This window comes from Scomber japonicus, chromosome 4 (assembly GCF_027409825.1).
Source record: "Scomber japonicus isolate fScoJap1 chromosome 4, fScoJap1.pri, whole genome shotgun sequence".
NCBI lineage: Eukaryota > Metazoa > Chordata > Actinopteri > Scombriformes > Scombridae > Scomber > Scomber japonicus.
The window spans coordinates 22893537-22918751 of record NC_070581.1 but is presented as its reverse complement, the minus strand read 5'-3'; the positions used below and the strand labels follow the sequence as shown (position 1 = coordinate 22918751).

The 25215-nt window shown below is 40.7% G+C and overlaps 4 protein-coding genes across 6 annotated transcripts; 2 read left to right on the top strand and 2 right to left on the bottom strand.

The window, feature by feature from the left end:
* Positions 1 to 345: 345 nt before the first annotated feature.
* raf1a (Raf-1 proto-oncogene, serine/threonine kinase a) lies at positions 346 to 11516 on the bottom strand. Of its 2 annotated transcripts, none has more exons than XM_053318402.1 (17): positions 11034 to 11516; positions 9039 to 9265; positions 8750 to 8862; positions 8511 to 8613; positions 8264 to 8421; positions 7722 to 7811; positions 5828 to 5981; positions 5061 to 5085; positions 4299 to 4414; positions 4020 to 4137; positions 3778 to 3862; positions 3422 to 3598; positions 3292 to 3338; positions 3058 to 3176; positions 2836 to 2967; positions 1677 to 1811; positions 346 to 1580 (listed from the first exon to the last, which is right to left on the bottom strand). In XM_053318402.1, the coding sequence occupies exons 2-17, from the start codon at positions 9237 to 9239 to the stop codon at positions 1440 to 1442; spliced, it is 1914 nt and encodes a 637-aa protein (XP_053174377.1). In that variant the 5' UTR covers positions 9240 to 9265; positions 11034 to 11516; the 3' UTR covers positions 346 to 1439. The 2 variants fall into 2 exon arrangements, with proteins under 2 accessions (XP_053174377.1, XP_053174378.1); XM_053318403.1 differs by lacking the exon at positions 11034 to 11516 and adding an exon at positions 5251 to 5370 and having other exon boundaries at positions 9039 to 9254.
* A 2931-nt stretch (positions 11517 to 14447) lies between these two features.
* On the top strand, positions 14448 to 18609 carry cnbpa (CCHC-type zinc finger, nucleic acid binding protein a). Of its 2 annotated transcripts, none has more exons than XM_053318424.1 (5): positions 14448 to 14525; positions 16633 to 16747; positions 17010 to 17075; positions 17254 to 17452; positions 17578 to 18609. In XM_053318424.1, the coding sequence occupies exons 2-5, from the start codon at positions 16636 to 16638 to the stop codon at positions 17693 to 17695; spliced, it is 495 nt and encodes a 164-aa protein (XP_053174399.1). In that variant the 5' UTR covers positions 14448 to 14525; positions 16633 to 16635; the 3' UTR covers positions 17696 to 18609. The 2 variants fall into 2 exon arrangements, with proteins under 2 accessions (XP_053174399.1, XP_053174398.1); XM_053318423.1 differs by having other exon boundaries at positions 16633 to 16753.
* Positions 18610 to 19578: 969 nt separating this feature from the next.
* LOC128357967 (haloacid dehalogenase-like hydrolase domain-containing 5) lies at positions 19579 to 23563 on the top strand. Its single transcript, XM_053318410.1, has 8 exons — positions 19579 to 19819; positions 20657 to 20860; positions 20957 to 21069; positions 21179 to 21272; positions 21371 to 21404; positions 21494 to 21668; positions 21780 to 21968; positions 22369 to 23563. The coding sequence occupies exons 1-8, from the start codon at positions 19700 to 19702 to the stop codon at positions 22763 to 22765; spliced, it is 1326 nt and encodes a 441-aa protein (XP_053174385.1). The 5' UTR covers positions 19579 to 19699; the 3' UTR covers positions 22766 to 23563.
* Positions 23564 to 23833: 270 nt separating this feature from the next.
* On the bottom strand, positions 23834 to 25044 carry gp9 (glycoprotein IX (platelet)). Its single transcript, XM_053318422.1, has 2 exons — positions 24916 to 25044; positions 23834 to 24590 (listed from the first exon to the last, which is right to left on the bottom strand). Exon 2 carries the CDS (start codon positions 24587 to 24589, stop codon positions 23843 to 23845), a length of 747 nt encoding a protein of 248 aa, XP_053174397.1. The 5' UTR covers position 24590; positions 24916 to 25044; the 3' UTR covers positions 23834 to 23842.
* Positions 25045 to 25215: the final 171 nt, after the last annotated feature.

Below are 25215 nucleotides of genomic sequence, written 5' to 3'. Positions count from 1 at the left end.
TTGCTGAATGATTGTTGTTCCACTGAGCTTGCCAGTGACTATACAGCACACAGTGGCATCAGCCAATGGTGGAATCCCCTGGTGGCGTGTCTGGACTGGATCCTCTGTGAGGTTACACCACGTTGCCACTGCTACAGCAAACATTACACCCTGCCACAAAGTCTTGCACATGTGTGGGATTTTACTGTTAGCGAACAAGAAGACAGGTAGAATAATCTGATGTCAGCTGCGCATCTCACCTGCTTTCACTGCTACTTTCAAAATGAAATACAAGTGATCTATGGTATGGTATCAAACACAACATGTTCTTATTTGATATGAAGAAAAATGACAAATACTCTGTACTTTGGCAAAGAAATTTAACTTAATTTTATTAAAATATTGAATAGACAACTTTCTCACCAAGTTTACAATAAAACATTTAACCTCCAGTAAGAGACATAACAAAAACAAATTAGTTTCCAAATCATTTTAAATATTTAAGACAACCGCCAAATGTCCAGCTCATGATAACCAACCCATGGTAAGGACTGATAAGAATGTGTGGGAGTCAGATCAGTTTACTCATATCAGTTTACTCAGCGCTATGAAGCTGCTGTGTAGACTGTTGAAACATAGCCATTGCTTTTGCTAAAATGTGCAAATTCAAAGAGTTCCATCATCACACATGCTCACTGTCTGACAGGCAATAATTCCTCCAACATGACCCAAGAAATAAAGACAACAACAACAACAACAAAAAGACAATTTCCCATATCTAATCCATTATCATTTAAGACAATGCAAAAAAATCAACTACTACTGTGCAACTAAATGGACTACATCCAACTGCTTTGTTTGTGATATCAAGAGGAGGTGAAATTGTGCGGGATCATAGTCCAGGCTTTGTTTCCTCTTAAGGCAGGTAAGCTTTAAAAAAGGTCCTCTTCATCAGAAACCAGAGCAGCCAGATAGAAGGGTGTGTGCTTCACATCACAGAGCCCCGAGTTAACAAAGACATCTTTCTCTTGAGCTTCCTTCAATGTCCATTTATCGTTGTCTTAGGTAGGTGTGCGTGCATATATTTACAAATTTTTACCAAATGCATTGCCATCATGAAGCCTCTGCAAACTTCTTAATACATGCAGTGACAAGCAAGGCACCACCTCAATGAGTAACTTATGCCACCCTCTTCATGTATACATCCTATTGCAATGCATCATCTCTCCATCCATTCCATAGTTAATCTCAGATGCACTTCTCTCTACACTTCTCCTTCTCCTCTTTTCCTTACATAATATATCAGTTGGCATGGGTTTAAATATGTTTGCATCTGCACCTGTATATTGTGTTTTTGTATGTGGAGAATTTGAGCATACTGAGCGTTTGGACTATTTTGGATATTTCGAAAGAGGAGGGGTAGTGTAAGGAGAGGAGGGGGGGTAGTGCTGTCTGAGCCTCTAAAAAACAGGCAGTCTGGTGGAGGTCAGAGTACAGGCATTGATATCCTCAGTGTGCGAGGCTCTGTGCAGGGACGGTTCTGAGGCACTGCGGTTAATCTTAGGGAGGGCATGCTGGAGAAGCTCAATGGAGGACAAGATCTAAAAAAATGTGTAAAAGAGAAGAAAAGTCGTTTTTGATTAACAAAACACTCTTCATTCAGCTTGAAGTCTGCAATTAAAAAGATAATAGCTCACCTGTGGGAAGAGCGGCCTATCGTCCTTGGACTTCTTGATGCAGTCTGCAACCAACCTTTTCATGGCTTTGGGGCAGTTCTTGTAGAGTTTACTGAGGTCAGGGGACAAATAGCCCCTTCCAACCATAAAGATAATCTAAGAGGGGAGGCCAAAGACAAAATATGAGACATTATATCACTGAAAATATTCAGGACTTGAAGTACTGATCCAAGTTAGTGCGACAGTAGGAGACACTTCATCAATTCTAAATCAGCAGTCCACCTCAGAGATACTGTATAAATATGGCCAGTGAGTCTAAGGTGACAGGCATCCAAAACACTGGAGCTATTGTGAAGGCATGATGCTGCAGAGATAAAGGATGATAGGAGTACTCTATGTACTTGCCAGGTCAGCTGAGTACAAAGTCATTCTACAGTATCAAGGAGAATAGGGGTACAACAGTGCATATGGGCACACTTTGTACACTTCCCTAATTTGAATACAGACACAGTAAACTAAACTGAACAAGGAGCCAGACACGATTCCAGGCCAGGTCTTGTGGCCTGTGAGGGGACATAAAACCACAGACACACACACCCATGCACCCCCTTTTTTTTTTTTTTACACTCATCCAGGGTTGTGTTACTGATTCTAAAATTAGGCCAATGGCTCCAGGACGCCCGCCTCTGTTCCATGGTGGGCCTTAGGCCAGCACCACAACCCCCTTCAGACTGCCAGTGTCTTTCCACCACCTTCTGGCCTGAGCTTGCAGCCTGACACAGGGACCCAGATGAGGACCAGAGCTCTGACACGTGTCAGAACTAGGGTATTTGACAATGATTTTGTCAGACACATACAACTGCTGTACTCGGGGCAGCTGATCTTGGTCTTGAATATATATTTTCCAAAGCCCAATATACAGCCTTAATGTCCAGATCAACAGTGCACAAACCAAAAGATATCAAAGAACAAAGAAACCAGAAATGTTCACATTTAAGAAGCTGGAATCATATCATTTAACTTAATAATACTCAAAATGATTAATGGATAGTGAAAATAGTTAATGATTAATTTTCGGTTGATCGACCAATCAGCTAATTGTCTAAATAGTTGCAGCTCTTGCTGTAACACTAACCTGTTGTCAGCTAACATATGGCATGACTTAATGATGAGATTTTACCTGATCTCTGTTTGCTATCTGGGAGTACGGGAGCTCTCCCGTCATGAGCTCAAAGAGAACAATTCCATAGGAATAGACATCAGACTGGAAGCTGTAAGGATTGTTATCCTGCATCCGAATAACCTCAGGTGCCTTTGGACAAATATCAGAAAGAAACCACATTTTTACAATTCATATGTCTTATTGCTGTATTGAAACTGAAATTAAAGCTGTGTTACTGACCATCCAGAGAATGGATCCAGAAGGCTGCTCCACCTGATGTGAGCCACTCCACCTGGCCTTGACCGTAGCAAGACCAAAGTCCCCAATTTTCACTGTTAGCCCTTCATGCAAGAAGATGTCTACACTGCTGTCAAGGAATTACAACTAAGACCTGAGGAAGTGATTATAGTGCATCGAGTGCCTTTATCTTTCAGATAAAGTACACACACTGTAACAGCTGATAGAAAAGGATACTGTTGGACTTCATGTCACGATGAATGATGTTCTTTGCATGCAGATAGCTAAAAATGAGGAGAAAAATCTCATGATGTTTGATTCTTTTTTAGTTTGGTTTATCAGATAAATGCCTGTCTTTAGGACTTACTCCATGCCCTGAGCGGTCTGCCTAGCAATGTCTATGAGCTGGATCATCTTTAGGTTTGTCTCCAGGACATGAATATGTTTGTAGAGGCTGCTGCCTTCACACCACTGGGTCACAATTGCCAGGTTGTCCTTCGTCATGTAGCCCATGAACAACAGGATGTTGACATGTCGTGTCTTCCTGCGACCAGAGGAAGAGAGGAAGAGGAAATCAACAAAACAAAGATAAGATAAAAGTTAGCATTAAGATGATTCACCATGAATTGAACAGTTTGAAACTGTCAAAACAGATGAAAACCCAGCTGTTTAACAGCTAGTTGTGAGATGACATCGTATACATGTTGATGATGCATTTCTTACCTCAGGACAGCCACTTCATTTCTGAACGCCTGGAACTGCTCTGGTGTGGGGTCAGTCACCTTTAAAATCTTCACTGCTACATCACCTATAACAAAAATACCAAGTTCAGCTACACTTGATGCATGAAAGTCACGGTCTGCTTCTATGAAAAGTTATGCAAGGTGCTTACTGACAAGTGGAAAATAGAAAGTGTTAGTAGTTACACCTGAAAGTGCCCTGCCCTGTCTGAAATGCATTCCTACCATGCCATTTCCCTTTGTATACAGTTCCAAAGGAGCCTGAACCGATGCAGGAGTGCAGATACACCTCACTGGCCTCGATCTCCCAGTAGTAGCTAGAGTCCCGCTTGTCCCGAGGCCTCTGGATGAAAAGAAATCAAAAGAGGTGCAACTGATGTGAGACACACAAACTAAACATAAGCTGGTATTATGTAAGGTAGATTGCAAGGTGTCTCGAAGTACTTTGTTTTTACACCATACATGATAAGATAAGACAGATATAAGACACAACATGGAACTTACTATTTTATTTTTCTCCTGAGTGTTGAAGGACGGGGCCCTCTCTCGCTGGGCAGGTGCAGGGCCTTTGGATTGTGACTGGGACCAGCCTGTGGGGCTCTGGTTAGGGGAACTCCCCGCTTTAGACACAGAAAGTGGGCAGGAGAAGAGAGGGATTCAATATGGAAGAGTGTCCATTGATTGTAAAACAGTCTTTAGGGTGCCACGAAATGAGGTACATTTATTCTCACTAGACATTCAGACAACACTACAAAATGGTAAACACACTACAATGAGGACTATATGGTGAATATTGAACAATAAAGTGACACTGATTTTGACTTTGTCCCAATTTCCCCCTTCAAGCTTCCCCTTATATGAGACTCACCCTCCTAAAAAGGAGCTATGATGAACAATGGCAAAATAAATCTTCAACGGGAACATCACATTTCATGTACACATTAACAGAAGTTGCGAGTAGAATGGACAAATAGTATAAAGATCGATAACAAAGATCTGTAGAGTTTTGCATTACCACCCTCTATTACTTTGCATTATTCCTATGTCTACTGAATGCTATGTGTAGACCTCAATATCAAATACTGGGATCAAAGTTTTCCATTTTGGAAGGAAAGGTGGATCTCTAGGCAGTCAATTCAGACAGAAAGGTTTGAAATGGAACACCTCTCTGTTTCTGATGAGTGGTGAGGGTGAAAGAAATAACTGTGATGCAGCACAAAAAAAGTACACAACAAGGTTCTAAAGAAATGCACAGCAGGTACCTACCCGAGTCATGATCACGCATCGCATCCTAGAAAGACAAAGAAAAGACAAAATTATGTCAGCTTCTTCAAATGGTGAAAATAATGCTGTGCTGCCACTCATGGTTTGACTTTAATACTAAGATTTAAATGCACATAGCCCGTTTGCAAGTCATGCCATTCAGACTGCACACACATAAACTCTGCTTTCTAACCTTTTCTGGACTCTCTGATGAGGCCTCAACAAAAGACTGGGAGAAGTGCACAATACCTACTTTCCTCTTCAGCCAGAATCTATGGCACCAGGAGCTGGGGGAGGTATTCAGGCAGTCTAGCTACTCCCCAGCAGGGTACAATACAACAGGCCAGTGAAGACAGGTGGGAAAGGGACAAAGTAAAGGAAAGTGAGGAAGGAATAATGACAAGAGTGATGCCCAGGTTTCTACCTGGAGAAAATAGAAGGGAAATGTTCTACAGAACATGCAAAACTGATGAGCTGATTATGTAAGATCAGTGGAGGTGAAAAAGCAGAAATTAGAACTGAACAAGGGGAAGTCAAGTGTCGCATATTTTAAGGCACTAAAATAAGATGCCATCAGGGGAATTACACAAAACAGGCTGAACCCTGTCCAGGTGAGAGGTAGATAAGAGGCAGAAAAGAGCAAGGCGAAGATAGTTGGAATGCCTGAGATGCACGTAGGAGGGCAAGATCGCTCTCAGACAAGAGATATTTTAAGAGTAGCTGCCTGAACATACAGGAGAACCCAGGAGGCCCATGTGGTGTGTAGTTACCTCAATCATGCTGCTGTCTACAGGCAGGGTAGTGCTAACCATGTGGACGTTGGGCGTGGAAGTGGAGCGTTGCCTCTGGGAGAGACCGCCGCCTGTGGATGGGTAGGGCGTGGTGTAGTTGAAGGCATGAGGGGTGGAATATCGGTGGGCTGAGCTGGGAGGACGAACAAGGATCAGATAGTTAAGACTGGGGGAGCTATTGTTTGTGTCTTGTGCCACTGCTGCAAAATGACAAAACACCACTGACATTTAACATGACCATGAAATCTGTAACTTCTTTAAAACTGGACTGCAGTGGGTGTGGTGGTAGTTGGTGCAGGGGCTTTCTGGTTTCATTTCTGTCATGTTCTTTCACCAATCCTGTTCAAGCATCACCTGTTTATGTTGTGCCATCACCTCATTGCTTCCACGCAAATACAGTCAACACGGAACATGAATTTAAAAAAAAACAAAGTAAAACTGAAAAATAATGTTGTGAGGAAGTAGTAATTGGTACATTTTATTGTGGCTTTCCCCTTATCCCTTTCTTGGCTAACTTGACACTGTAGAGGCATTTTGCTTGTGATGTTTGCCAAGATCAGTGTTGGCTCAGTTAAAGAGTACAAAGCTCACCAGCCAAATACGTTAATCTCCAAACAACTCAGATGTTGGTCTAACTTGAGTTGTTCACTTTTCGAAGCACAAACTTGAATTCAAACAAGTCAAAACATATAAAAACAAGCACAGAACCTAATAATATACATTAAATGGACTTCAGCTATGAATTTAGGTCAAAGATCTTGGTACAGTTCTTGTTAGAGCTGAGCAATATGGACAAATATGGTCATACATCATAATCCCCCACCCCCCCCAAATACCTCAATATCGATGTTACGACAATACTGTAGAGATGACTATTGGTGCTTTCACAAAATGTTTACACAATGACATTTTTGATCAAAATAATCAGTATGTGGATATTATGACTAAGTGAGTAATGGCAAACTAACAGCTAGAACAGCCTGTTCAATTCAGAAAGTTACATCACTTTACTGTAATGCAACCAGGAAAAGACAACATATCACAATATTATGATATATATCCACAATATGGATATAATATTCATACATTGCACAGCCCCACCTACAGAATTAGTGCTGTAGTGTCTGGTGAAAATGGGAAGATTGGAAAAGCTGAATGTATACAAATAGACCACATTACATTATCACACTCACGACCACAGAGTTGAGAACAATCCCCTCTGTTCACAACACAAACCTATGTTTCAAAACAGTATTTGAGATAGCTCTGCGTGGAACAACTTGATACTTTGTGAGTGCTAATTTGGCAGCTCAGTGAGTGCTTTTTAACAATTTTAAGTGCTCCTGAAACAAGAGGCCCTTTTCACGCCTCTCGTTACATCAGCTCTTGGACTGGTAAGCCCCCATAAAGCTGAGGACGTCATTAAAAACAGGATTTAATTCAATTAAGATTCAGGTTCTTTACTAATTCAAACAGAAATACAACTGTGTTGCAGTCAAGCATCACAAATAACAGAAAATGATAGCAGTTATGGCTAAGTAGCACTCTTATCATTAGCTCCCTTTACAAATACCCAGACATAAATGTAGTCTTATGATTGATGCATGGAGACACATTATAATGGGTGACATCATCAAATGCTTATAAAAAGCTTCACTATGGAAAAACACTTCATCTTAAAATGACAAAAATATGCTGCCATCAAAGACTGCAGGCCAAGTACAGTATGCACAGTGGATGTAGGTTGTACTTTGTAGTATGTATGTGTTATGTTTATAAAAAGCACACTCATGTGTTAAAGTGTGAAGATGACACCCTAATATAAAATAGAATGGTGCGTCTTAGACAGATCAAGCATAAAACCTAACCTTACCTTGGAAACCGTGTTAGGGATTCTCTCATTCGCCGAGATGTCAGTGAGGGCAGTGACGGGGCACCGCTCTCACCAGGTGTTGGACACAAACTGAAGACAGAGAGAAAGAAAGAGTGTGAGTGCTTAATCACACAACAGATGACTCCTAAAGACTAAAATGGTTGTCAGGTAAAACGGCTTATCTCTTCAATATCAATGATAGAGATCTTTGAATGCTTACTGCCAGTCCTACAGCCTGCATGCAAAATAAAACTAATAACCCTCTATTCTCAGTTCTAGTATGCAAAGCTACATATACCAGCTGAGACCTAATCAGGGGTAGTATCAGCAGAACCTGTTTTACCTATTTCATCCTAACACAAAGAACGTGATGCACTGAGAATCTTGCAAAGATTTGATTAGATGAAATTTTTATTTAATGGATGTAGGATGGCATGTGTTCAGTTGTTGTCTCGTTCTCAAATCGTATTTAAAAGAACATGTACAGACCGTTATCTACGGCAATTTTTGGTTTGGCTGCCATTTATGGTGAAGACACTTACAGGAGTTGTCTGATATTGCTCCAGTCCACACACATCGTGGGCACTTTGGTGCTACAATGCTCATGGAATTTGTAGCCGCAGGTTTGGCAACGGAAACCATTCAAAAGAAACTTCTGGCAAATATCACAGAATGCTAGTTTCAGATATGTCTTCCGAACCTGCAAAATGACAGAGAAACATGCATTTATTTCTGTAGCAGTAACACTTATTTGAGTGTGAGGATACAGAATATACTTAAGGTACTCACAAAATTATGTGTCGTCAAGGGAACGTGATCTAAAACCTCCACAAGCAGCTCTTCGCCAATCAGTGAGGTGGAGTCAGTATTCCAATCCATCCGGAATTTTTTACTGTTACAAAAATGAATGAAAGCCTTTAATTAAAAAGATATGAATGCAGACAAAATAACTGCAGCAGGTAAGAATGATGTAGACAATCTCTGATCTTATTTCCCCGGTTTTAAAGCCATAACTGTCCTGAACTCACCTCCTCTGTCCTGGAAGCAGCCTGAAGACAGCGCAGCACTGAGGCTGCAGACCTCTCACCTTCAAGGCTTTAATCAGGCAGCTGTACAGAGTCATACCTGGTCGAACGTTTACCTGAAGGACAAAAATGGGACAAAAAAATACTTATTGCAGTATTAATTCTTCACTTGCCTGCAAGGATGTAAGCAGTTTCATATGACTTTGCCAGAGCAGTATTTCTGAAGTCTTAGCTAAAGTCCGGAAATCAAAGGTTGGGAATTCTCAGAGGCACCAGTATGCCATCAACTCACCACAGTGCGTTGCTGGTTTGGGAGGTAGACGCGGATAGTGCTGCTAGTCTTGGAGTCAGGCATCTTGCTGTCATCTGAGGAGCGACGCTGGCAGTGAAAGCCCTGGACCATGGTTGGTGAAAGGCACGGGCCCTCGAACGCAGAGTCCTTCATTCCGAAGCCGTTGCTCAGGGTCTTCCACGCTCCCTGGAGGTGCTCCATTAGTAAAGCCAAGTGCTCTCAATGGTCTGGAAAAAATAAAAACAAAAACAAAGCACACACACAAACAGTATAAGTACTCTGAATGCTTGAAAGCTCAAATCACCAAGTGACTTCTCACTTCATATTACATAGTTCTCTTCTTAACGAGTATAGTGGTGCAGACTCAGTGCCAAAGTATATCACATTAAAGTCCATTGGTTTGTTGCATCAATGTTTTTGAGCTTACAAATATAACTATTTAAACTCTACCTATGGAATATCAAAGACTCATCGCAGTACTTTTGAAAAGTGACATTAAAGCCTGCAGTTGTTTTAAAATGCATGTCAGTTACGAATGGTGACACGTTTTCACTGTCGGGGGAGTACAAAAACAGGGCGAGATTTAGGTTGCGGCATTGAGAACCTGTTTGATGTAATCTCTAAATTTAAATCTCACCGAGTGCAACCCCCTCATATGATGACGAAGGTTAGATCAAAGTGGCGAGGCTTTCACAAGTGTTACAGAAGACAGGAAACCTCAAACAAACGTGTACATTCTGAACTCATTTGTGGTTTTATGTGATTGTTGACCTCTTGCCTCAACCCTAGAATAAATCAAAATTAAGTGTAATTTCTATTTGACTTAAATTAAAAACACCTGTACTTCTAGAAAAATAAAGTCATTTGTCAAGTAGGTAGTCACCTGTAGGAAAAAAAAAACTTAACTTGTTACAAATCAAGTTGGACCTGCCAATCACAAACAAATATGTTCCCTCTTCTGCTTTGTTTTCAGTACAAACGACAGGGCTCTATACACACACACACACACACACACACACACACACACACACACACACACACACACACACACACACACACACACACACACACACACACACACACACACACACACACACACACACACACAAATAGGCCTATAGGTTGAACTGATTCCCTGTCTTTACTTTCACCCTGCTTGTCTCTGGTGTGTCTCCTACAGAAGACCTGATTCAAACTCAAAGTGGTGATTTACTTTTCACTTACCACCTGTACTACTTCACTACAAGCAACCAAAAAGAAAGAAAACAGGCAGGGACATGGGAGGACTGTGGATCTTAACAGCCTCCCCTCCATGCTGCAGGAATTGTGTTCAAAACAAGTGCTGTGATCCATCCAAAGAAGGGTATCAACACAAAGAATGTGGAGTCCAGAATAATTAGACTTTACTCCCATACTGGTCAGATCTATCCTACATAACAGGTCAGTCTACATAACACGGCCACATTTACAAACCCACGACGAACTTTTTTTTTCTCTCTCTCTCTCTCTTTCTATCTCTCTTTTTTGCATCCACATGAAGAGTTTCTGAGACTTGGCTCAAAGTAGCATTATTTGAGAGTTAAGTTGAACTGACTTTTTTTCCCTTTTTTTTTTGAACGCGTTCAACACAGCCCCAGTTCAATTCTTACAAAAAAGACAAATAAGATAAGGCAACTACTGACATGCGTGCACTGTTTGCACAAATATCAGAGGCTAGTAGTTGCTACGTGTGTTTTAACAAGGCCTAGCAGTTCGAGTTATTAGACTACTGTGAAATTGCCTGTAAGTTAGGCCCCTTCTGAAGCGACCTATAACGTTGACTAAACTTCCCTGCAACAGCTCTATTCAACCCCCCATTCAAATTTCACTTGTTCAAACGATGCATTTCTTGGTCATGTGCTTCACTGAGAAGCGGTTAAACATGTTTAAGTTTACATTATAAAGCATAATTCCCAAAGTAGCAATGCTAAGAGCCTATAGCCTGTATATGCTTACCAAGAGAAGTTAGAAAAGTTGTGCTCCGCCATAACTTCAGGAAAAAGTGGCGGTGACATCATCATATTTGCAACGCATTCAAAGAAAAGGAGGAAAAAGTCGAAGTTGCTTAAGACTCTTAAGACTCTGAAATTGTATCAAATTGTCTTTGCATCCGGCGAAAGTAGCAATAATGTAAGACGTGAAGGTCACAGGCGGGTCTTTTTGACGAGTCACCTAAAATAAGAGAGGAAAAGTTTCATATCCCAGTCGTGGTAAAAGCGAAAAAAAGGGGGAAGAAAATCCGTCGGACCCTCAAAGTGATACGACGAGAGATACTCTCCAAGTCCAAGTGGAGCAAATGCCGACCCCCAGAAGTTGCTTGTTAATACTTCGCTCTTCAATCAATATTTACGTTGTTCAGGAGAAGGTGAAAAGGTTTGAGTTGGTGCCGTGCGTCCGTCTGACGCCAGTGATTGAAACAGGACCTTGCAGTCATAACAAGAGTTGCAAGCATCAGTCACACTGCGCAACTACAGGCACTAATTTAAGCCCTCCCACTCCGGTAATACTGTTTTTTGGCTCTTACAAAAAAGCTACTCTAAATTTTGTAAATGGTTTCTCAATATATGATTATTTTCCTCATGTAAATTTATAGGCCCCGTATGCCTTTTGGATTGCAGTCCAAAGAGCTCATACATACATACATAAAGGCTAATATGTATATGAAACATCAATATAGTTAATAATAAGTTAATACACATTCGTTCAAATATTTGTAGCTATTGTATCTTTTGAAAAGGAAAATATAGGCCCACTACCGGTTTGGGGCAAATGAGTAGGCTTCCTCCATTATTAATCAACTGCGCCATCGTCTGGTCAATTGAGGGCAATGCAACACTTTGGGTTTTTTTTAAATTTTGGAACCTGCCTGCAGTTCATGACAATCCTGTTACATTTGACATATCTCTGATCAAAAAGACAATGAAGAGTCAGCTTGTATGGTTTGTAGACTATAGTGAGAAAAAGTTCCACTGGAGTTAAGGGTCAAGATTTTGAACTGACTGAAGTGTGCCATTTTTTTTTAGTTTCCAGTGGATTCTATTTTTTTCAGATGTTAAAACAAGCTTAAAAAGAACACAGCTTCAGCCAAGAACATATTCTATGCCAAACTGACCGTTGTGAAATTATATCTTCCACACTCACCATGTGTTCACCATCTCTGTAACATCCCAGACCTGGTCCCTTGAGGTAGGTCCCCTAATCACAGATGGCTCATAGGTCCTATCGGCAAGCTGGAGTTGAAACCATCTGAGAATAAAACAGCCTCGTGAACATCCTGGTCAAGAAGTCTTGATGGGTTCGGCACACACATAAAGCAGCAGTAGACAGTATCTCTAAATTACAAAACCCATGTTATATTCCTAATGGTGCAGCTAATTTTACTTTCTTTCTACCCAGCTAACTTTCCAACTTCCTCTACATCTCTAAAAATGGCATTTAATCGCAGATATTCCACCTGACAAAATAAATAGCAAATACTGTTTCTGTGAGGCAGAGGGCAGGGCTTTGTCATTGTGGAGTGTTTTAAGGTACTCCACTCTACATCCAACAGCACCACTGTATTTCAGTCATTGTGAAATATTACAGTGGACATCTCTTAATCTATACAACATTATGCACCACAGATTATTATATTTTTTATTTTAGTATGTGTTAAAGGTTGTGAGCTGCAGAATGAAGACCACAGGAAACAGCAATCGCTATCTCAGAGCTTTACATTCAAATCCACCTTAAGACTGGGATGAATGCATCTTTCCCACTTATTGATCTGACTGAGCACTCAGCCCAGTTAGCTGAGACGCTTACAGCCCCCGTGGTTCATTGGATTGCTGCGTCTATCAGTCCTCTTGTCTTTAAAATATGATGCAATCAAGGACATGTTAAACAAGCAGGGTCTCAAGGCTGTGAAACACATACAGATCATTGCCTGACTGTTTTGATTATTGCATGTTTTTAGACCTATTGGCACTCTTAATCCAACTCCAGTTTCAGTGATTTCAGAATGTGGCTTGTCAGAGGTATTTTAGTATTATAGTTTAACATGGGCATTCAGAGACAAACTGAGTAACCTATAGATTACAATTGTGTGGCTATTGATGAGGTGAAAAGGGTTTTGAAATTACTTCACAGTGAGTTAAGCTTACATCTTGTATTGATTTATTCATCTGAAAATTACTCCAACTGCAACTGTTTTGATAATGAGTTAATCATTTCAGTCATTTTTCAAGCAAAAATGACAAATATCGAATGGTTTCAGCTTCTCAAACGTGAAGATGTGCAATTTTTCCTCATCATATATGACAGGTAATTGACAATCTAATAAATTTAGACTCTAGACTGATCAAACAAGCAATTAAGAGACACCATCATGGCCTCTGAGACATTGTGCCATTTCTTAAACATTTTATAGCCTTAGCGGTTAATGGACAAATTGAGAAAATGATCATCAGACTAACTGATCATGAAAATAATTATTAGTTGCATCAGAAAACTCAATACGACAATACAAAACAATACTTGATAACTATGATGCTGATGGATTGCTCAGTTGAAGATTTTGATTAAGTCTGTTTTTCAACACACTACAACTTCACTTTTTTTCAACCTTAAACATATGTAAATAAATGTTCATCTGCCTTTACCAGTAATGGAGGACCATATACAAACATTTCTATACAGGTTATTGATCTGATTCTATAAACGCCTGCTACGCCTGCCTCTGAGACGTGTCTTAGGTACTGACATTGATTGAATTAAAAGGAATATGCAGATGTGTCTGAGAAGTTGGCTGAAAGGGGTTCTTGATGAGATAAAAGAAGTCACTGTTCAACTTTAGCACACAACATCATATCAGTAGACTCTTGATATTGATCACAGAAACCTACTGTACATCTTTAAATGTAGATTTATCTCAAGCAATTTTTCAAGGACTTTTAGTACCTTGAGGGAGGCCAACAACAAATACTGATCACATCCAAACATTTAAAGTTTCTTATTAAAAGGTGAATAACAGTCGGATTATAGGCTACAGTTATCTTTTTCTGTTTTTTCTTAATTTTTGGAAACCATGCAAATTATCTTAATGTGGTGCTTTCCAGACTGGTAATAGCCTACTTGTAGTAAAAAGATACTAGCTCGACACATTATTACAGTGCTTACAATTTAAATAAGTTTTTATATCATGTGAAAAACGAAATGGGTGAAATAAGGTCACTCGATTTAGGAAAAGGGAAAAACATTCTCATTCTGCGTCCATGATTGGCTGATTCCCAGAGGCGGTGTCCAGTCTTCCTCGCGTTTGATTGGTTGAGGGAAGAGCATCCAGCCAATGAGAGTGCAGGTTTTTTACTGGATCGTGTGAATGACAATTCAGGAAACTCCTGCTCACACCGCATGTAGCGCAAAGAAGGAGGCGTAAACACTGACATAGCTAGATAGCCATCCAGCGAGGTAAGCAATAAAACAAGATTTCTAATCAATTTAAACAGTAGATGTTGAATGTCTGTAAAGTTTGACGCGGTAATGTGTAAGAATTGAAAATGTGGGAAAATGTGCACGTTTGGTGGGTTTCTTTTGTTAGGACGCGCTGCTTTTGGTTTGGTCTCAGTAACGGAGCGTCGGGAGTCTGGCCTGCTAATGTTAGCCCTGCACAACGACTTTGGTGTGTGCGTCCCGCGCGGGAAATCTTGTTTTTATGATATAATCACTTGAATACCCGCTAGAAAGCACTACTAGTTGACGATTATCGTTATTAGTGTCGGTTATGTATGATCTTACTGGTGAAAGGAGCTCAATCGTCGACTGAACCGTGCTTCTTGGTCGGGATCGTGAGGTGGTGTGCTAGCAGTGTCTCCCGAGTACGCAAGAAAAATCAACGTGACTAGGCCGACGCTAGCGTAGCTGCAACCTTTTGGCTTTTTGCTGCTGTTTTCTTTGAACGCGCGAAAACAAAGCGGAATATAAGTGAGTAGGTGGATTGCTTTACGGGTAAATGCTTCGTTGGTGTAATTGTTTAACGAGTAGAGGTATCCGGATCGTTTTGTTCAGACGTCTGGTCTTTGCTATTTCAGCAGATGTTGAGTTAACGACACACGCTGCGATGTGCCTGCCCTCTGGAGCTAGCTCCGACTTAGCATACAAACCACGACATGCTTTCATGGCCATTTCTGTGGCAGTCAGCGGCGTGTTGCGCTCATGTTGCATTCACGTGAAAGTTAGCCACGACTTGTGCAGCGTTTTCCGTTCATTACTCCAGTGGAAACAAACACACACACGTGGCGACTGGAGTATTTCAGTAACAAGTCGGGGAAGACTATTATATAAGCTACAAGTTGAGGCCCTGACGGGCATTTAGGTGACCATCGCGGAACTGTGAGCAACAAGTTGGCCTTTGCAGTCTTAACACAAAAAATCATTTCAATCGAGCCGCCCAGTTTTCTCCTCAGGCGTCGTCCTCTGGGTACTTTCTGTGAGGAGCTTAAATTACTCATTAACTCACATTCTCCCTGACTTGATGTCTTTAGCACCGTCAGCAATCTGAAGTTTGGCCAGTGGCGATCACAACATGATTCCACTGAGGAAATCGTGTAAGTTAGCTTAGTAGTTAGTAGTAGACTGGCCAATGATTATAGATTACGCATTGCAATTTTTTAGCTCTTTTGTGTGATCGTAGATTAGATTCCCTCCCCCGGTAGTATTATACTAGATTGACTTGTGCGCTACTGATATTTGACTCAAAAATTAAGAATTGTGTAAAAAAAAAATCATTGTAATCTTTCTCTGATTGAACAGAAAAGTGACACCCTGATTTAAAAAAAATTCTGCACAGGAATGGTATTTGATTACAGGTATTAATCACGTCACTCGTGTTGATATGGTGCCTTTTTTAACACCATGTGTACACTGGTTGCAGCACACTGTGCAACTGATGTAAACAGCTGCATCAGGGGCTTTCACACCGAACATGATAAATAGCATATTTATGTTGTAGGTCACAAGCTAAAAGCACACTATGTCAGCTAGTGTGCTTGTAAGTAATCTGAAGAGATTTAGCTATTAGTGACACAAATAATGTGGTGCGTTAATGCTTTTAGGTGTTAACATTATACAGAGCAGCTTAATCATTTAATCAGAGGCCGCTTACTAAGTGTAAGTTGAGCCAGAATGTAGAATTTTAAAACAATACGAGTTGATATCAAGGTATTTTTAGTAAGGTGTGATCATAATGAACAGTCACAGAACTTAGTAATACAAAATTGGCAAAAATAAACATTTTACCTTCTGTTTTCCAGAAAGACCATGCATGTGCTCACAGAGGTTGCCATGTTAGAGTTTCGAAGCTGAGTTTAGTCAGCACGAGACCTAGAGGAAAATCAAGGTGGTGCACGCCAAGAATATATCTATACTCCCCACTGAAAAGAGTTGCCATCCTCTGAGTGTTTGGTGTGAAAGCTCGGTCAGATGGACAGTTAAAATGCTTTTCAATGAGAACATAGGATGATTTATTTTAAACACTAATGTGTACTAATATATGTTTTTTGTTTTTGTTTCATTTTAGATAATGGAGATGAGCAGCAACAGTGAGTGTTTTGGATGTGGCCGCTCGGGGCATTGGATCAAGCATTGCCCCAATGCTGGCGGTTCACGTGGACGTGGCAGGGGTCGGGGACGAGGCAAGGGTACTATCTACTATTCAGGCCACACTCAGCATAGAACAATTATTTAAAAAGACATGGGTCACATTTTTTTATTATCCTTATTTATTTTAATTTTTAATTTACTATACTTTACATTTGTTTTGCATAGTTGTATTTTGGGTCATAGGCGGGCACAGCACCCCTCATGAAACATTCAATTGATTACATTTATCAAAAACATTTGCATTATAATCTTGTCTTTTCATCTTTGCGTACTAATTTATCCGTGTCATTACAGAGCTGTTCTGTTATCGGTGTGGAGACCAAGGACATATGGCCAGGGACTGTGACCAAACTGAAGATGGTATGTATTGCAGTTCTGTTTCTTCAATTAGAGCATTAGTTAGCTGGTGTGAAATGTTTGCTTACAATATGACTGCAGAAGTATGACATTATGTCAATGATAAGTGTAGTACAGTAAGATTGTTTATTAATAATTGAATCTTTTGAAATTAACAATATATTCTTTTTTTTCTGCGCAGCGTGCTACAACTGCCACAGGAGTGGCCACATTTCCCGGGATTGCAAGGAGCCCAAAAAGGAGAGGGAGCAGCTGTGCTACACCTGTGGCAAAGCTGGTCACATGGCTCGAGACTGCGATCATGCCAATGAGCAGAAGTGCTACTCCTGCGGTGGGTTTGGCCACATCCAGAAACTGTGCGATAAGGTGAAATGTTACAGGTGAGTGTTGACTTGTCGTCCTGTTTAATGTCAGACATACTGTGTAAAGATATTTAAAATCCTTGGCGACTGTTAAAAACTCTCACTGAACAAACTAACTTAACTTTGTTTTTTCCCCCCTCCAGGTGTGGTGAAATTGGTCACGTTGCTGTGCATTGCAGTAAAGCCAGCGAGACTAACTGCTACAACTGCGGAAAGGCGGGCCACCTGGCAAAAGAGTGCACCATAGAAGCCACCGCATAATCAGTGCCCTCTGTTGCCCCTCCTTTTTTCAGATTGATGGTTGGTTGTATTATTTTCTCTGAATCCTCTTCACTGGCCAAAGGTCGGCTAACAGAGGCTAGTCCCAGGCCAGTGAGCCTCTCGACATGTAATACAATGAAAGGGGTGAAAAAATATCTTTCTGCATTCAATACAAAAATGTTTTAGTTTGGTAGCGGTGTTATGTATAATGCTTTGTTAAAGAACCCCCCTTTCCAAGCCACTGGTGATCAGAGATGGAATAAATGGGACTAAACATATGGGAATCTATAGGACCTCTGAGCTTGTGGAAGTGAGTCTCAGTAAAATGAGAAAAGAAGGGAGTAAATGGAAACCGAACTTCCATGTATGGTTATTTTGGTTTGTTTTAGTGGGATATGAGTTGGCCAAGAGAGTATGACATGGAAACAGTTCATAACATGATGCATTTCAGCCCTACAAGCAGCTAAGCGGGCGATAACAAACCACATGTTATATTGCTATGATATAAAAAATTTTGAAGGTATTAAAAGAAACAAGTTCTTTTATAGAAATCTGTTTACAATTTAAATATCACTCAGTAGCCCAAGGTAGACATTTCTTTTAAAATGGCTTTGGAATTTTTTTTTTTTTTTTGTTTGTTTGTTTTTTTTATTACCTTGGCAAAATTTAACATCAAGAACAGTTGTCAGAACAGCAGAATTAGGAGTTATTTGGGAATGAAAAATGTTTTCACAGAAATCAAAATGTTATTTTTGTACAATATCACTTAGACTACTGTATAAATACCATTTGCTTGTACTCAGTTTTTAAGTCGGAAGGAAAGTGCAACTGAAGTCCTAGAAAATAGAAGTGTAATTTTAAACTATCAATAAAGCTGGAGGAGCACGGGGAGGATATTGTCTGATTTCATATTGCTATACTAAAATTTGAATGTTTTGTTTTAGACTCTTTTTCCCATGCAGGTGCTCCATTTTTACATTTTAAATTGATGTACCCATCCTTTTTAAAATAAGTTCAACACAATTTTGAAGCTTAAAAGAAGCCCAAATGCAAGAATACTGTGTGTGTGCGCTAAACATTGAATCTGTTCAGCTGGTGAGTAGTTTTCAAAGTAGACTTCACTTTTCTTGTCCCACAAACATTTTTGTCCTGCCTGCTCCCTTTGTCACAGTGCCTTGGCAAAGCATCTGCAGCATTAAACCCCTACAATTCAGCCACATTTGTACATCCATTATCTTTGTGCAACCACACTTCTTTTTTTTTCTTTTCTTTTTTTCTCTCTATGCAAGTTTTCTAAAGAAGGGGGGCTTTCACTTTGCACAGCATGTTGGTTATAACTGGAAAAGGGGAACACTGCTATCTGTAAAAGGGTCAGATTTCTCTTGTCAAATTCCTTCTGGGTTCCCTGCAGCAAATTTAGCCACCCTTGAGCACATGTAGGGCATGCGGGCTGGCTGCAGCATGTGTCATCATCAAACAAACTGGTGATCCGAAAGGGAAAGTAAAATGGAGAATTTAGCCCGGCTGATGGCTGACGTGCTTCGCTGCGACTAAACTTACACGCCATGAAATTCACATAAGCCGCAGTGATTTAGGAAAGAGTGCAGATCTGTTTTTGTGGTGCACATGAGGGGGAGGGGGAGGAGGAGGGGGGTGGGGGGTCGGCGTGTTTGCTGCAGCACCGTCCTATATTCCATGGTAGTGTTAGTGCGTGCAAAGACATAGTAAGCTCCACCTCGGTGTCTAAAATGGCAGCGGGGGTTGCGGTGCAGATGCAGCATCTATGCAGCAAGAGACCCTCCTACTTCTCCTATGTCGTCATCGGGTCTCGCCCAGTCAAATTATTGTGGAGGAAAAAAAGAAAAAAAAAAAAGCCCCGAGAGAAGAAAAAAAAAAACAAGCCCTAGCGAGTAGCAGCCAGCGCGGCCGGAGCGAGCCGGCTCATGCTTCACATGCGGGTCTATTTTTTCTCTTTTTGAAACCCGGTGATAAATAAAAAGGGAGATGAGGGGACTCCTGACGTTTTACCGGGGCCTGCACACCCTGAGCAACCGTCAAGCCAGACGCAAAACTGGGATTGTCGGTTCTCGGTGCGGGTTTTGCGGAACTGAGTCTAATAGCAAGGTACGGTTAGAGCGGGTCTCTGCGCCTCGACTCAGTCAAACAATACGTTGTTGACAAGACGAGAGACGAGACTTTGTAGTTGTGTTAATTTTTTGGGGGGGTCGGGGGTCGATATGTACCAAATCGACGTTGCATACAATGTTGCATGCAACTTTCTCAGATGTGGATGCGCTGGCTGGCAGGGATGAAGCAACCGGGGATCTGACATCAGAGGCAACAGATGTAGCTTACTGTGTTTTTTTTTTCCCCCTCATGAGAAAAACAATCGATGATACACTGTGTTCTCAGATTGTTTCCTTAAGCCCCACTTGCAGAAAAACACCGAGAAAATCCCACAGAGAGACTTTTATTTCATAGCCTGTAAAATGATTTGTAATATTCTACCAATGTATACCCCTATACGTACTGCTGTGTCACCACTAGCCTATAGATCCTCTGTGTACACCCTGATCTGTTGCTTTCTGTGGCCAAAATAATAATGGGTCCATATAATGTCATAACGTAAAGTCAGCCCTGTCATCAATCTGTCAGACATACATTATTGTGTGTGGAAACATTTCACATAACAAAAGATTAAAGCTATTTCACATGACAAATGATCCTTTGAGTTTTGATTGTAATTTTCCTTTAAAAAAACAAAGCTTGATCATGTGCACACATTCTTATGTTGGCTTATCTTACATCATCAGCCACATAAAAGCTCAGTAGATCTTTGACATTATTAATTCACCCTTTCACCTCATTTTCATCCATGTTGTGTTGCATATTTTTCTACTATTTGATTTCTTGCTCGGCTGTTTGGTGGATAAAAGCTTTTTCTGGCCTTTTCTCCTACAGCCACAGCCAAGCTTTGGACTGTTGTTCGACATTGATGGCGTTCTTGTACGGGGAAGGATGCCAATCCCTGCGGCAAAAAAGGCATTTGAGAAGTTGGTCGACTCTCAGGGACAATTTGTGGTGCCAGTTGTTTTTGTCACAAATGCAGGGAACTGCCTCAGACAAACAAAAGCAGACCAGCTCTCTCATATCCTGGGAGTACCTGTGAGTTGTCAAACTGCAGAAGCTTGTAGTCCAATTAATGCGATGTCCCTTAACACCTCTACTATTAACCTCTCCTAACATTTCGTCTATTTCTAGATCACACAAGATCAAGTCATCATGTCCCATAGTCCACTGAGGATGTTTAAGAAGTTTCATGACAAGTGTGTGCTGGTGTCGGGACAGGGACCAGTCCTGGAAATTGCTAAAAAGTATCCTGGAATCTTGTTTTTGTTCAATTTTTTGTTTTTCATGTTTGTAATCCATTTGATTTAGGACTTGTGCAATGCTCCTCACTGCTCCTTATCACTCTGTCTTTAGTGTCGGCTTTCAGAACGTTGTCAGTATTGATATGCTGAGGGAATCGTTTCCATTGCTGGACATGGTGGATCACAACAGGAGACCCAAACTGCCGGTGAGATATTGAAGTCCAGAAAATGATTCAAGAAATACCAAACATCTTAAGTCATATAGAGCAAGAGCACATGTTAAATTTCCCACTTTTCATTTCAGTCCAATCCCATTGCCAACCTTCCTAAAGTTGAAGGTAAGTACATGTGCCTCTTTTTATATCTCAAAAGTTTTTCTGATGTCTTGTTCTGATGATGTTTTGCTCATATATACTTCCACACACAGCTGTGGTTCTGTTCGGGGAGCCAATTCGATGGGAGACAAACCTGCAGCTGATTATTGACATTTTGTTGACCAACGGTAACCTCAGTAGTGTTCACCTAACCCAGAAGATGCCTCACCTCCCCCTGCTGGCTTGCAATATGGACCTCATGTGGATGGCCGAGGCGCATTCTCCACGGTAACCGTTGAAATTCACTGCTGTCATTGAACAACTGAACATCTTTGAAAAGCTGAGTCTCCAAAGCTGCCAGTGCATCTCTCTGTCTAATGCTATGTCATTTTGTCTCAGGTTTGGCCATGGGACCTTTCTCGTGTGCTTGGAGAACATTTATAAGAAGATAACTGGTAAAGACGTAAAGTATGAGGCTCTAATTGGAAAACCCAGCGAGCTGACCTACCATTTTGCGGAGTACCTCATCAGAAGCCAGGCCATGCAGAAGCAGTGGAAACTTCCCATTACTTCCCTTTATGCTATAGGGTAAGACAAAGCTTCCAAAAATATTGCAAATATAGTTAACACTATATAGAATATATTAGGGAAGTAATGAGACACCATGATCAGAATGAGCAGGAACAAGTACTGCAGACTAAAATGTTAACCTTGCCCCTCCTTTAGTTACATAAACCTTTTGAAGATGTATTTTCTCACATTTTTAAAACTTGTTTGACATGAATGAATCAAACGAAAACGCATAACTAACAACTGCCTGCAGAAACATATGAACATAGTATACCTTCTTTCAAGAAAGTGTGTTTTAATTGCTCTTTAATTGTTGGAGTAGAAAGGAGAAGCAGGAAACATTCTTGCTATCTATCTAGACTAGCTTTGTGCATACTGCCTGAGGTATTGAATAATTGCTTCCCTTCTGCATTCTTAGGGATAACCTTATGACTGACATCTATGGCGCCAATTTATACAACCGCTACCTGGAGGAGGGAGTTGCTAGGAAGAACCCCAAAACCGTTGCTAAGATGGTGGCCACCACGGGGTCCACCGCTGCAGTGTCCCAGGAGGAGGAGATCGACAACCTGAGGGAGAGTGAGCTAGCCCTGCCCTCTGCTACCTCCTGCAAGTCTGTCCTAGTCTGCACGGGGGTCTACAACCCCACAGCAGAGGTACCGTCTGATTCCAGCCACTGCATCAAAGAGACTGTTTTCCACGGGCACCGGGACTTCAGATTTGACCCCGCGCTGGTGGAGCCAGGCCACATTGTGCAGGATGTGGCAGAAGCTGTCGACTTAATCTTTGAGCAGGAGAAGTTTGTGCCTCAGTAGAGTTATTTGAGCTAATAGGTTTGTGTGGTCATGAAGGTCCCAATAGAGTAGGAGCCTAACACTGTGGAGTGCACCTAACAGGGCATTGACAAAATATGAATCTTCTTCTAAACTTTAAAAAAAAATTGAGACATATTTTAGAGAAATTCAACAATCATGTAACTGTTACTGTCAACCAATCTTTTATATTGTTTTTGTGATAGTTTACCTGTTTTACATTAAGGAAAAGTGTAATAACGGCCTTATTTGACCCTGCTAAGTATTTTTTTAGATGATAGTAATGTTTTAGATTATTAAAAAAAATCCTGAAATCATCCTATATTTATTACAAGAATTTACCAGTGTTTTTATGAAACATATTCAAATAACATTTTAACCTTTATTCTGGAGGTGACTTTTTATTATTGCATTTGTAGTCATTTGTTTACCCATTTATCCTGGAAAACCTATGCATGAACATGAGAGTAATACTTGTACTGTAAAAACAGATGTTTGATGTGCAATATTGTCCTCTTATAGTACCGTCTGTCTGCATTTTGTCTTGTTGTGAGACCTTTGACCAGTATTTGTAATGATCAGAGACTTTCATCTTTGTTAAATGTTTCCATAATGTCCTGCCATGGCATGTTAATCATAATGTAGAAATGTGTGCTTTTTAAAATTTTAATTTCAGAAGCTAAAGATAACTTGACATTTATTTAGATACAATGCAAATCAATCAGCTTTTACCGCCCTATATTTGACCATGTGTAGTACTTCACTCATTGTAATTACCTTAAATCAAGAAAATATAAGGAATCATTGCAGAACGTTGTGTGTTTTATTTAAATGAGTCACATTTTATCACACTTTGATCACTCTCATGAAATCCCTCCATTTAGATTCCTGCAAACAGACTGTGTAGACTAGTGAGTATGAAGACATTTACAATGAATTAGGCAAAAAGATTTCATTTATCTTGTCCACTTTATGCTTCAATATTAATATTAATGCACTGGAAGACAAAAATACAGTTACCTAGTTCTAGTTCTGGCAGTTTAGCATAAAAAAAATTAATCTGTAGTAATCAGAGTTCCATCAGGTGGCCTTTATCTTTATATTGTGCTTCGTGTGCAACACATCCAGTACTTGTGGCAGTAAGTCCATGCTCATAAGTGGTCTTTCTAGATCATCAGTCCAAGTCAGTTCATCAGAGTCTACACTGACCTCTGACAGGTCAGTTGGAAGCCTCCGCCTGTGTTTAGGCTTCAAGGAATGCAAAGAGTCAACCTTGAATTTTGAATGTTTCTTATTTATGAATAGAATGAAGGTGGAGTTTCTGGCTAGTGTTAGGGTCCACACAAGCAGAAAAATGAGGCAGCATAACATTAATCCCATCACAATGTTATAAGTCCCACCAGTGCAGATTGTCGGGACACAGGAAGAGAAATACTCATCACTAAGTTCAGAGATGGCTTTCTGAGCCACAGAGATTGGACTGGCACATCTTGGCTCCTGAGAAACAATATCCTTGTTCTTCAGCAACCAGCTCCTCAGGTATTGGATCCTGCAGTCACAGTGGAAGGGGTTCCCAGATAGGGAGACCTTTTTAAGACCAACCAGTCTGTCAAACTGGCCTGAAGACACTGAGGTGAGCCGATTGTCCTGTACGTGGAGCTCTGTGGTGTTTGGGGGCAGGTGAGGCAGCTCCACGAGGTTGAGAGAATTGCAGTTGACTTGCAGACCAGAAAGCAGGACGTCCGAACATGAGCAGGCCTGACCGAAGGCATGCACACTTGATGCAGCCAAGAGTAGGAAGACAGTTAATCCTGAACTGGAGAGCATCCTGCAGGATCAAGAAGAGATTGTTTCCTATTGAGAAAGCACTTTTACAAAACAGTGAGGATGCTTAAGTAGCTCACAGTGCAGCACTCAGAAATTGGAGTATTCTTAATTCATAAAATGTAGCAAATAAAGCTGTGTATTAGGACAAGATTAACACCTCCAGAATATTTTGTTAAAGCCAAAAGCCAAAAGCCAAAACATCTAAGAGGTGAACAAAATTAAATATTCCTCTGACGCTTTAAGCTGTATTTAAGAAGTGTACAGATATAGCTTAATGATGAAGTGAAAGTCAAATCCCCATTAATTGAAAAAAGAAGAGTACAAACCTTTTAGAGTCACACCAACTTGGAAATGACTTGTGTTGTCAGTCATCCTTAAAATCTTATTATATATTCACTTATCTAGTCCAGGGTTACATTTGAGCTACAGGAGGATTTAAAAAGTTCTCCTGACCTCAAGGTGTCTGTTTTGTAACTGGCATGTTATTAACTCTGAATATTCACACCCACTACGTCAGTGTGAGGATCGCACCAATAACACTGCACGACGCAGTTCTGGCGCATTTCACATGAGGGAAATCCGTCTGCTTTAAGGAGATAAGAGTTTATCTATTTAAAACAGTGGCG

Bases quoted from the DNA above. Each gene is read 5' to 3' on its own strand.
- LOC128357967 (XM_053318410.1), top strand. From the start codon at position 19,700: ATGAGGGGACTCCTGACGTTTTACCGGGGCCTGCACACCCTGAGCAAC. The intron at 19,820-20,656 runs GTACGGTTAGAG...TTTCTCCTACAG, and splicing joins GAACTGAGTCTAATAGCAAG to CCACAGCCAAGCTTTGGACT. The intron at 21,273-21,370 runs GTGAGATATTGA...TTTTCATTTCAG, and splicing joins ACAGGAGACCCAAACTGCCG to TCCAATCCCATTGCCAACCT.
- gp9 (XM_053318422.1), bottom strand. From the start codon at position 24,589: ATGCTCTCCAGTTCAGGATTAACTGTCTTCCTACTCTTGGCTGCATCA.
- raf1a (XM_053318403.1), bottom strand. From the start codon at position 9,239: ATGGAGCACCTCCAGGGAGCGTGGAAGACCCTGAGCAACGGCTTCGGA. The intron at 5,371-5,827 runs GTAACTACACAC...GCTGGGGAGTAG, and splicing joins TAGACAGCAGCATGATTGAG to CTAGACTGCCTGAATACCTC. The intron at 1,812-2,835 runs GTAAAATCTCAT...CTCCCCTCTTAG, and splicing joins AGATAGCAAACAGAGATCAG to ATTATCTTTATGGTTGGAAG.
- cnbpa (XM_053318423.1), top strand. From the start codon at position 16,636: ATGGAGATGAGCAGCAACAGTGAGTGTTTTGGATGTGGCCGCTCGGGG. The intron at 16,754-17,009 runs GTACTATCTACT...GTGTCATTACAG, and splicing joins GGGTCGGGGACGAGGCAAGG to AGCTGTTCTGTTATCGGTGT. The intron at 17,076-17,253 runs GTATGTATTGCA...TTTTCTGCGCAG, and splicing joins CTGTGACCAAACTGAAGATG to CGTGCTACAACTGCCACAGG.